The sequence below is a fragment of the Rana temporaria genome, chromosome 5 (assembly GCF_905171775.1).
Source record: "Rana temporaria chromosome 5, aRanTem1.1, whole genome shotgun sequence".
Classification (NCBI taxonomy): Eukaryota; Metazoa; Chordata; class Amphibia; order Anura; family Ranidae; genus Rana; species Rana temporaria.
This window is the reverse complement of record NC_053493.1, coordinates 41,133,096-41,145,740: the sequence shown is the minus strand read 5'-3', so window position 1 is coordinate 41,145,740 and position 12,645 is coordinate 41,133,096. Positions and strand designations below refer to the sequence as shown.

The 12,645-nt window shown below is 40.6% G+C and overlaps 1 protein-coding gene across 7 annotated transcripts in view; it reads right to left on the bottom strand.

The window, feature by feature from the left end:
• Window positions 1-565: 565 nt before the first annotated feature.
• Window positions 566-12,645, bottom strand: part of ADAM22 (ADAM metallopeptidase domain 22) — a 390,621-nt gene continuing 378,541 nt past the window's right edge. For 6 of the 7 annotated variants that reach the window (XM_040352431.1, XM_040352434.1, XM_040352435.1 and 3 more), the window contains 2 exons: window positions 2,296-2,419; window positions 566-1,148 (listed from right to left, as the gene is read on the bottom strand). In XM_040352431.1, the coding sequence (XP_040208365.1) occupies window positions 1,128-1,148; window positions 2,296-2,419 (145 nt within the window). In that variant the 3' untranslated portion in view covers window positions 566-1,127. Of the gene's footprint in view, window positions 1,149-2,295; window positions 2,420-6,518; window positions 6,537-12,645 lie in introns of all 7 variants that reach the window. The other variant, XM_040352432.1, reaches the window with a different exon arrangement.

Genomic DNA, 12,645 nt, shown 5'->3' with positions numbered 1-12,645 from the left:
TTTCAAGTGCACTTTGCACTTGTAGTGCAAAGTGGATTTGCCTTTAGTAAATAACACCCTTAAAGTCCATAAATTTAAAACCAATTCATTAAAGGGAAACTCTATTTTTTAGCGAGTGTGACTTTTCTTACGACTACACTGAGCGTAATCATGCTTAGTAGTCAGTTTTAGAAAGTGCTTGCTTTCACCATTAACAAACAAAATAAAAACATTAAGGATCTGCAATGAACTTTGCCAAAATCCTTGCAAAATAGATACATAGTTCATCTGTGGGGCTCTTCTTTCAAACATACTGAATGCATACAATACAGCTATGTGGTCTACAGGTACTGAGCCCCTACCATAATAGGTAACTGAAAACTGCATGTGGCTTCCAAGCAACTTTTATGCGGCCGCTGTCTTGTGCTAGGTCTATAGGTTGCCTGAGGCTTCTCTACATTACTGGTGCTCTGTCTCTTTAATTGTATTATACTTCTCTAGGCCAATCAGGTGTAAAACTTACAGTATGCTCACGTTCCATTAAGCGTTTGACAAAATAATGTACTATACTTATATTTCTTTTTACAGTTTAAAATGTACATATGTACAAAATATGTGTCTACTTCTTTAAAGGATCTAATTTAGGCAAAATAATAGATTTTCAAATTTGGCTTTTTAGAAAATAAAATATGGTTCCATGCTTCGTTACAATACAATGTATCTATTCTGAAGTGGTGATTTATGTGCATGCATCCAACACAACTGACCTCAGTGGCCTTGTGCATGGAAAACAACATGGCCGCCTGGACCTCCCACTATACAATGGCTGCTTAATGTCATAAATTTAGACTTCTGGTCTACAGAGTAAGTGATTTTATACCTGACGTTAAAAATTCAGTCATGCATAAGACTTCTCTCTTTGCAGAGTCTGTTGAGGTTGATTTTTACAAACTTAAAAGTTTTGGGGCTTCCTTTAGTCCTCGGGAAGGGGGATAAATGTAAATAAGTGTCAGGAGCCTCTTTGTAAAGGCGGAGGTCTCTGTAAACAGCAATGATTCCTGGTCCTTTATTGCTGGATGATGGGGGAGCACTGACTCTCAGTCCAGCAATCTGAAGCCGATTTCCCATGATGAAGATTGATGCTTTACCTAGATTGATGTTTCCCAGAGCTGTCAATATAAAAAAGCGAAGTCATACTTTATTCAAATGCAATGTAATTATGTTCACAACATAAAGAGTTAAAGGCAAATAGGCAAAAGGATGGGTTCTTTTGCTAAACCAACCCCCCCACCCATTGATGCTCACTCCGCCACCCATTAAAACTCACTCCCCTGCTGCTCCTTTTATTTGATAAATTCCTTTGAAATATTTATTAATTCTGAAAATGGGGGATGTAATGCTCAGGCCTGAGTGTCCAATTGCCAGGATTAAACACTGTCAAGTCGGGTGGGGAGGTCATTAACCCTATGTAAGCTCAGACATAGGCCAATAGGAAGCTTACACAGGGATTGGACTCAGGGCAAGTTAAAAATGAGAACCTTGAATGGACTCAATGCAAGGCTTTTTTGTGTGAATCTGTGTAGAGAAGCTGATTGTTGGGTTAAGCCCCGTAAACACGGGTCGAATGCCGGGCAACATTGGCTGGTTCAATAAAAACCATCCGACATTCAGCCCGTGTGTAAGGCAGCTGGCTTTTGTCAGACAAGCATGCTGGGAAACCAGCAGCTGACAGTATTTTTTCCTTCAACCCGTTGGGTTGAATGGAAAAAAAAAATCATAGTGTGTACCAGGCTTTAGAAGAATTACTGCCCAGCAGTATCGGCATGAGCAATCATGAATCATACGTGGGCTGTGTAAAGTTAGGGCAGCAAAAACGACGACTAACTTTGCGACGGGAAACTAGACTAGCAGCGACGTAGCGAACGCGAAAAACCGTTGTGGATCGCCGTAACTACTAATTTGCATACCCGACGCTGGTTTACGACGCAAACTCCCCCCAGCGGCGGCCGAGGTATTGCATCCTAAGATCCGACAGTGTAATTCAATTACACCTGTCGGATCTTAGGGCTAACTATGCGTAACTGATTCTTTGAATCAGTCGCATAGTTAGGAAGACCCTAAAACAGAGATACGTCGTATCTCTTTTGTGAATCTTGGCCACAGACTATTCTGCAGCCAATGACAGCTAGTTCGCTAGTATTTTTTTTTAATGGCAGCCTCCATATCTCTTTTAGTATAGGCAGGTAAGATACAATCTAAGATATCTTAAAAAAAAATGTCCAATATAGCCCTACGACAAGTTCCCACAGTTCCTACCCGTGTGCTCTGTTTGCTGGGCTTCTTCTCCTCGTCAGGAAGTGGTGGCATGGGATACGGGTATTTCCTGCTAGAGGCAATGGAACCAGTAGATGATGATGGAGACTTGGCAGGAGACAATGTTCTATAATAACAAACACACAAAAAAACATGACATAGTTGGTGGTAGTAAACTGCAACCCGCCCAGGGTCAGTTATAAATGATGGTGCACAGGAACATGGCAAGGTTTTGGAACCCTAGATGCTGCCAGTTCCAACCTGGGCAGATGTCATCTCTTCTGACGTTACAATGGTCTTGAAACATTGTTTGTAAAGAACACTTCCTTTCCATGTTTTATGTCCAGCTGGAAATAACAGCATAGATGTTAAAAACATAATGAGTTGTTCCGGGTCAATGACCTGCTGGGAAGGTTTACCCTCCCTTCCAGTTCTGGTGACCATGGGACAGGAAATAGAAAAAAATTACCAGTTCCTCCAGGGCAGCACACCCATAAGCCATGAAGATGTACCAGAAAAGAAGTGATAGAAGGTAATGAAACAGGTCTAAAAGTTCTTAACAGTACAGGTTTTTTTTTTTGGTGGGTCATTTACTATTGCACTGACCACACGCACGATACGGTCCACCCTAAGGACATTGTCTTCAGGGGGGTCCTCTTTTTGTTTAATTTCACAATGCATTTAATAGGCTGTTTGGGTCCCCTCAATCCTTAAAACAAAGTCTATACTGATGAAGCTACTCAGAGGAAAAGAACTATAGGGTGCAATATATTAACAGTGTAATCCTGAATTTCATATCATTTCACCATGCATTTTTTGTTTGCAGACAATGTGAAACACATTCATTGTAGTTGTGGATGTTTTTAAAGCATAAGTCCTCCTTTGTGCCTGCCGAATAATGTCCTTAGTCTGCAATGACAGAGAAGACATTACTGAAGTGACTGCAGCCTGTAGGGTTCCACCTCCACCAATCAGATTCAAAATTAATTATATGGAAAATACTTGGATGTGATTTGTGGTCGTGATGAAATACGCACAGTTCTTACCACTGATCCCAGACTCATATCCATGTATGTAAACCATGGGTTGAGCCACAAGTTCTACTACAGCAAGCCTTTTTTTTTTAGGGCCTGTGTCAGAAGGCTTTGGGCTTGTGTGGATGACATCAGTTTTACACCAGGTTGAGATCCTTCTGAGACCATTTAGAATTATGGTAATCAATGCATTTGACCTCCTTATGACCTGTGTTTGAATTGCTTTGATTGGGTTTTGTATTTCCATAGAATAGTCTTAACGTGCCATTTCCCTAAATTGCAGGGGTTTAATGTTTGTTAGGTCTAGGTCTAGGGGTAGAAGATTACACTGTAATACCTACCTTATTTCTAGCTCTGGTTGGCTTCTGATGCTCCAGGTTGTCATCCTCACATACAATGCAGAACTACTTGCATTGTACTGTACGTGATGACATCACAGTACAACCGCTGGTTTGAGTGGCAAAGAGAAGAGGCTTCAGGGGGCCAGTCACACAGAAGCCTGCCAGAGTGAGGAATAAGGTGAGTACAGTTTATTCCTCTACTCCTAGACCTAAGAAGTATTTAATCCTTTCAGTGTTTGTAGGTTGGCTCCAGTTCAGGGGTATTTTTTTTTCTGGTGCCCAGACTGGGGCTGTAAATCTTTCCATGACTTAAATCTGTACACAGTTGGAGTGTTTGAATTTGATTGGATGTTATGAAGCATTACAGACTGCTTTCCTTCAGACACGTGGACAGAATTGAGTAACAGGATCAAGACTATTATTAACATAAACTCTAATTTCAGTGAATTTATTCAGTCGCTTTATTTTGTGCATTCCTGCTCTCCGATTGATATTTACTTTAAAAGGCTGCAAAGGTGGACTTATCCTTAAAGATTGTATACATTGCAAATGATCAAAGCAGAGCAATAAGCAGAATGTGTGTGATGCATTTCACCCATGCTTCTTGGCTGTCATCAGAGCATTTCTATGTGAGAGAACATGCAGAGAATGCAAAATGATATTCCAACTGCTGGCATTCCGCATGTACAGTATGTGTTTAAAGTGCACCTGTCGCTTCGGCACAGGTAAGCATTTTGAGGCTAAACCAATTCTCACGTATTTACAGGCTCACCATTTCACTAATAACTACTGACATCATCCGGATTGTGTGTGACCACTACAGAAAATAGAAGGCATGTCTGTAGCAACCAATCAAGATACTTTGGATAGAGTGGGGAAACACTACCCCAATGTCTGTGGCCCTACTGTCTCTGGAAAAATCTAACAGGTGCAGCTAAATCTACTAACATTTTTTTTTTAATTTAATGAGGTAATCATACAAACTCTCAATTTCTGTCCAAGTGACAACATTGTCACCCAGGCAGGAAGTTAAGAGGACATTTCCTCAATGGAGACAAGGACAGAAATAAAAACTTCTAACTGACTTTCTCTACTTAAAGGGGAGCTAAAGTTACCTTTCCTTCAATGGTCTGAATCCCTCCCTGGCATCTTCTCCTGGGTGTCAGTGTTCGGCCATCTTCATTGGCCACGCAAGATGACATCACTCCTGCGTATGCACATGAGTCAATCATCCTGGCATGTACACGCAAGCGCAGCTCAGTTGACAAGCTGGAGAAGGTAGTGAGCAGGCAGGTGGGTGTATTTTATTGCAGAAGAGACACTGTATGTCTCTTCTGCAATAAAGAACCTGCCAGCTCACAGCTCGTGACAGCAGAACTTTAGTTCCACTTCAAAACGAAAAACATATTTCTGCATGGAATGATACTTGTATTTCTATTTTCTTGCTCTAGACCAGGGGTCTCCAAACTTTTAAACAAAGGGCCAATTTACTGTCCTTGAGACTTTAGGGGTCCGGACTGTGGTCAGTTGGAGTATAAAAAATTATAGCGCCTGTGGTCAGTAGGAAATGTCCCATCTTTGGTGTCAGTGGAAGGAATAGCACCCTATCGTCCATATCAGTTAGAGGAATAGCACATTATACCTGTGAGAGGTATTCCCAAGGGCTGGATAAGGATATTCAAAGGGTTGTATCTGGCCTGTGGGCCGCAGTTTGGGGACCACTGCTCTAGACCAGTGGTTCTCAACCTTGTCCTCAAGTACCCCCAACAGGTCATGTTTTGGGAATTTCTCTTAGATAAAAGAGCTGTCCAAAACACCAAGCCATTGACTCTGATTTAAAGCACCTGTGCAAGATAAAAGGAAAACCTACAAACATGGCCTGTCGGGGGAACTTGAGCACAGGGTTGAGAACCACTGCTCTAGACAAACAGTCTAGTCAGTCTTGTCTCCTCATCTTAAATCCAGGGAGTACCCTTGTTTTTACCCCTCTCATCTTGCAGGATGTACAAATGTCCCTTGAGTCCTCTGACTCACCAGATACTGAAACCTGCTCACTACTCAATGACCTGGGTTTTGTAAGAGAGTCCTGATACAATCATATGTGTAAAAGGAGGTTAATGTTCCTAAAAAAGGTTTGCAATTTACATAAAAACATTGCTTTTAAAAGCAAATTCGGCAAATTCCAAAGTATAATAACAAATTACTGAGCATTGCACCCAGGGGAGATGTAAACCCAAACAAAGTGTCACTAAGGTTGTAGACCTGTAAAATGACCACAGTGTTGTAATCCCTTCCTACCCCCTGGTAATATCTGGCTTAGGCACTTCTAAAAGTTCCAAGGTTTAGGTTTAATGTATGCATTCCCAGTGCATATTACCACTTCCCAAGGCCTAGAAGAGATTCTTGCCATCTGTTTTTATTGAGAAGTGCACTTTACAACTGTGTACGTCACACCCCCTTTAATGGTTTAGCCTTATCACCTTATTGTTCTCCCAAGTTGACATCTCTGAAACAGTAGCTAGAATCTGATTGGCTGCTATGAACAACACCAACCCTTTCTTCTTGGCCCATCCAAGAGAAAAATAATAGGATTGGGGATTTTTTTTCCCCTAATTTGCTTCATTTTTGGCAATCTCTGTGCCTCTGTGATGTCACCAGTTCTAGCAAACGGACAGGCTAATCCTGGATTTAGCACATAAAATGGCCGCCTTAACTGTGGTTAAGCGAAGAACACACCGAAACCTCACAGAATCCTAAATAAATAAACTTTGCAAAGTGTGTGCTGACACTGTCTGTCTCGCTTCTCTAAAGAAAAAAAGACGGCATCCTCTTCAAAACACAAACATCTTACCCTGACTGTCCATGGCAGCTTTGTTAAAAAGTAAACTTTGATGGAATATTTAGCATCCCTTTCATCAGAAACATGACATAAAAGCAAGCTATGTTATGTTACTATTATGTTGTTGTTAAATTTAAGCAAACTTATCGCAAGGTCATGAAAAATACAGGTTTGCTCATGGCAGTATTACATAGGTGTTAAATAGGAGTAGTTTCACTGTCTTTGTTATGGAATTTCATTTATTCTTCCAATTTTATTTGTTAATCCATCAATGTCTTTTATGGTTCATTATAAAATGGTGAATCTTTTATAATAACATTTTATTAATTTTTATTCATATGTACATATGGACACAAAGCTTATTTTTTATTTTTTGTCTTATTGTTTTTTTTTTGTTTTTGTTTTTTAGCCCCAATGAAGAGGGAGTGATGTTGCTTTTGAAACGCGTTGGTTATCTTTTATGGTTAAATTGTGATCTATTAAAATCTTGTTGGACTCTTTCACCTTATGGTTTGGCACCCAGTATCCTGTATCATTTTGTTGGGCTAAGTGATTTTTATAGAATTTGGTAATAACAAGAAGAGTAGTAAAATAGATCCCTCACAGCCATCAGCAATTGACCCTCCCAGCAACAATAGATGTGCCCAGAAACAATAACCCCCCCCCCCCCCAGCAAAAATGGACCCCCACAACAAAATACCACCCCAGCAGTAAAAGATTTCCCAGCAGCCAGCATCAATAGACTCTCCAGCAGCTAGTAACAATAGACCCCCTCCTTCAACAGTAGATCCCTGCCATTAACAATTGACCCCCAAACAACAATAGATCCACCACCAGCCACAACAGACCCCAATGTAAAAATAGATCCCCTCAGCAACGATAGATCACCCAGCAGACAGCATTCATACACTCTCCAGCACCGCTTGCCATTACATAAATTCAGTGCTGGAGGTGCCAGAACTGCGTTCCCCCACGTTCCCACTGAAAAAAAAGCCTGGGTTATTACCTTTTCTATCTCTTGACCCTCTTTCTTACATTGTAAGCTCTAACAAACAGAGCCCTCCGATTTCTCCTGTACTGAATTGTATTGCAACTGTACTGTCTGCCCTCATGTTGTAAAGCCCTGCACAAACTGTTGGTGCTATATAAATCCTGTATAATAATAATAATAAGGTTGTGGTGCATTGCGCTACCTAGAGGTCTGGTCTACAACTGTTGCTATAACTGCTTAAAATGTGTTATCTGGAGTTCAGCTTTAAAAGAGAAGCATGGGCTTTTTTTTTTTAAGGATTGTACATACATAGGTGGATGCAGCATCATTCCCCCAGCACCTCTAACACTGAGAACTGAGTGATCTAACACCACAGACAGATCGCTTGGTTCTCACAGCTCCCCGAGCAGAGAGCTAATGACTGTCAGTCACCGGCTCTCTGCTCTGACACCCCCCCCCCCCCCCCCCGAACCTGGACCAACTCTGTGACGTCAGCAGACAGCGGACTTCAGCCCTCTGTCTGCTGAAAACAGATCACAGGAGTGCTGGATGAACTGTACTCCTGTGATTCACAGGAGAAGGACAGCCAAACAAGCTTTGGCTGTGCTTCCCCTTAAATTTTTTAGTCAACACTACCCTCTCCCCAGATTGCCAATGCTGCTGTCCAAGGATGTCTGCATTGTTCCTCCATCAAAAGGATAGAGACAACCTAAAATAGGAAATGTGTTACCGATCAGATCGCAAGGTGAAAATAAAGGGAAGAAAAGGCTAAAAAAAAAAACACATTTATGGTTTGGTAATCTGCAATATATTACATTTTGTTCTTGGGTTTAATACTGCTTTAAACCACAATGTAAGTCTGTTCAAAGGAGAATGCAAAGACTACGAATAATGTGCCAAGGGCAGTAACTCAGCAACCAATGAGATTTTATTTCTTAAAAAATAAGTGCATGTTTATACTAACAATACAATACCTGTTCTGTTGCTCCACATATCAAGTGATCCAATGGAGGAAGACCTAATCATCATTTCTAGGCAGAAGATGCTGTAAATTGTGTCTACAATAAAATACTAAAGGGAATGTGCTGAGTGTACAGGAAGGGAGAATAGTATCATGTGATAGTAGATATCCCTAGAATGACTTTCTAGGCACCCTGATCATTCCTGCCAACCATTTGTGAGAAGCATAGTGACTGCCCACATCTAAAGGTATTCCAAACATACCTTTTCAAAAACTCCAAATTCAGAGTCCTGAGTCTGTAGAAACTTTAATCCTTTAAAAAATGAATCTTGAATTTTGGCTTCTTCAAGCAAGTATCCTTGGTGGTCCCAGCAAGGATGTCAATGGATAGCAAGAGTATTGTAAATGTGGGAGGTTGTATTTGAAATGCCTATACATATTAACCAAGCTAAGACATTTCATACATAAACCTTTTATTTACACGGTGTGTTCACGGTAAACAAACTCCATACTCCAGGTAATTTAATTACAGTTTGGTGGCTTTCAATAAAAGTTTGCATTGACTAAATTAGGCTTTCTCTAGAAGGATTCCATTGAATCATAGGGTTCCTCCAAAGATTGCTAGGGTTCCTTGAGCAAAGAGCAACATTTGCCTCTTAAAAAAGTAACCACTAACACCAACCATCTTTTAGCCCTCTGTATGGGTGGGATTCTTCCCAATGACCACCAATGTAAGGAGCATTCTCCCGGTGATCATCACATTAATGTACCATGAGCTGTAGATATAGTATTTATTAGCAGGGGACCCGTGAGCCTGGAAATTTGTTTTAAGGGTTCCTCCATGTTGAAAATGTTGAGAAAGGCAAGTTTATTTTAATTGGAACCCAAGTTTGCGGGGACCCCTTCCCACCCCCCCCCCCCCCAACCCATGGCTTACCTTCCTCTCCTACTTTTCTTCCCCCCTACCTAGTTCTCAATCCCCATCCACACTATTTGATGCTCAAGGCATTTCATCATATCAATTGTTCCTAACCTTCAGGCCTCAAGCACACCGGACGTTATAAAAAAGACAGTAACGTTAGCTGTAGAAAGCTGTAGCTGTAGAGTGAGTTTTTCAGCATTTTTGTAGTAGCGCTTTTTAGCTTTTTTTTTTTGCATAACTATACTCCCATAAAAGCTTATGGCTCAAAAACGCTGATAAGCCAAGTTATTCCAGTGTGTTTAAGCTGTTTTCAGCTTTTTTTCAGACTTATGCCGCGTACACACGATCAGAATTTCCGACAAGAAAACCGTGGATTTTTTTCAGACAGAATTTTGGCTCAAACTTGTGTTGCATACACACGGTCACACAAATGTTGTCGGAAATTCCGAACATCAAGAATGCGGTGACGTACAACACTACAACAAGCCGAGAAAAATGAAGTTCAATGATTTCGAGCATGCGTAGGATTTTTGGGCGTCGGAATTGCATACAGACGATTGAAATTTCCGACAAGAACTTTTGCCATTGAAAAATTTGAAAAAAAACAGCTCTCAAATTTTTGCTGTCGAAAATTCCGCCAGAAAATGTCCGATGGGGCCTACACACGGTCGGAATTTCCGACCAAAATCTCACATCGAACATTTGTTGTCGGAAATTCCGATCATATGTACGCAGCATTAGAGCACTAGTTCTGTGTTTTTTTTCCAGCTAGAAAATGCCCATGACAAAAACTGCTGATAACAGCCTATGTGCGCATTTGGATACATAGGATAACATGCTGGGGAGTTTATTGACTGCAAAAAATAACGTCTGAAGCCAAAAACAGCTGCTGTAAAAACGTCCAGTGCGCATGAAGCCTCAATGTACACAGGCTTTGCTTGCCTCTTGAAGGCTTTCACTAATTTGTTGATTTGTGGTCTATGTTTTTTGAATAGCTTCGATTTAATGCCATTGCCCCTGGCATGGGCTTAACAGTTATGATTTCTAAACTTAAAATTACTAATGAAAATCATTGAACCAGGAGAGAGCCATGATTAAATGAACAAAGGTGGAATGGAAAAGATCAAAACCCACCTGGATGCAACTTAAAAAAAAAAACGTATTGATTTCCACTCCAACTGTTATCATTCGGTTGTTTGAAACCGGGAGCATTTAAGGTTAAACTTTTATAGCAACAAAACTGCTAATTGTATGGCCAATAAGGCCTGTGTAAAAGCTGCATGGGTGCCATGGGTTACAACATTTTGCCCATCATTTTTATTCAATAAGCCTTATGGTATGCAAGTGAAGTCTTCTGGTGACCTTTGCTGGTTGACATTATGCAGTAAAACTCACAATGGTCACCAGAAGTGATGACACGAAGAGGGGTCTACTCTCAGTGATGTTATTGGTCATGCATCAGAGTCACGCCTGGCCAAACTCAGGGGGGACTGAGAATCCTTGAGCTGTATAATATGGGGATTTCATCTTGCATATGGTTTGTAGACAAGACCAGACAACTCATGCCCATGCGTCTGCATGAGTAAAGTAAACATTGCAGATGGATGGTGAAAATATAACTAATGTGTGTTTAGAGAAGGCATGCAATGGATATAAAGTATATACAGACACTGGCAGCTATCAGTAGTGAGAGGCAGCATGCAGAGATACCCCAATTTAAAGCAGAACTCTTTACATAAGGAAGAATTAAAACCTCTCTTGTGTTATATTGCTGTGTGCATCCCCTTTGGGGAAATTTCCCCATACTTCCTGTGCAAAATACAAGTCACTGGGACAGGAAGAGAGGGGTACAGTAATCTCCCCAGCAACAGAGGTTTTACTTCTTCCCCATTGTAACCAAGCTAGAAGAACTTTTGGCTGGAGTTCCACTGTAACAGCATCATAACTATGTCTACATAAGAAGCCGAAACACAAGAAGCAAGAGAAGTCCAAAAAGGATGCTATCTAGTAAAAGAAAAATGTATCCCCAAAAGAAAGTTATAGATATGTTTCTCACTATAATACTGTGAGGAACCATTTATTTCACAGAAAGATTTCAGTCTAGCAGAAATGTAGAAATTTCCATTTTTTTTCCTCTGTTGAAAAATGATCCTGTATGACTACACCTTATGATATATCTTTGTGTAGCTGACAACATCCTAGCCATTACAGACAATGCATTTACATCAGCAGCACCTGCCAAACGTTCATTCTAGACATGTGCAGAGTACTGGATTGTGACCGTTAGCACAGATACTGTAATCAAAAAAGAAATGTCAAATGTATAAAACCTCATATTATAGTGTATAGTTAAGGCCTTGTTCACACAGGAGTACTACAGCTGCATGGACAAAGGCGCTGCTCCCAATATGACAGCCTTGCGGGTGCACAGCCCCAAAAGCAGGCAGGTTGTGTTTGGGGCGGCGCACCTGCACCCGAACGGCTATCAAATTGTAGCAACAGCTGTGTCCATTCAGCCATGGTTTTCCTCTTGACATGCATGCGACTACCTGCACAGGGATGCACAAAACACCCGTGCATTGCCATGCAGGCAAAGAGGCACCTTGCATGGGTGTAGGCTGTAGTATGCTCATGTAAAGGAGGCCCAACAATACATTTATTGTTCATACGTTTGGACTGTTAAATAAACAATTGAAAGCATTCTGTTATATACAATACTGTAAAAAAGGTTAAGGCAGGTGCGAAAAAATTTAAAGAACCAGGGATGTAAAAATGTGTGCATTTGGATCAACAGACAGCTGCACCAACAAAAGTCTAAATACAAAACGTATTAAAAAAGAAAAAACAGGGGGCGTTTATCCCTTTACCGTAAGTATATCACATTATCAATATAATCAAAATAAATGAACCAAAATAAGTAGAACATGCAAAAAAAATTTTAAAAAAATGCTGTACATTGAGAATGCTTTCAGAAACCGTACTGTTAATATTTTATTTTATCAATTAACAAAATGAAAGTAAATAAACAGAAGAGAAATCCAAACCAAATCAATATTTGATGTGACCACCCTTTGCCTTCTCAAACAGCATCAATTCTTCTAGGTAGACTTGCACACAGTTTTTTTTAAAGGAACTCGGCAGTTAGGTTGTTCCAAACATCTTGCAGAACTAACCACAGATCTTCTGTGGATGTAGGTTGCCTCAGATTCTTCTGTCTCTTCATGTAATTCCAGACAGATTGGATGACGTTGAGATCAGGGCTCTG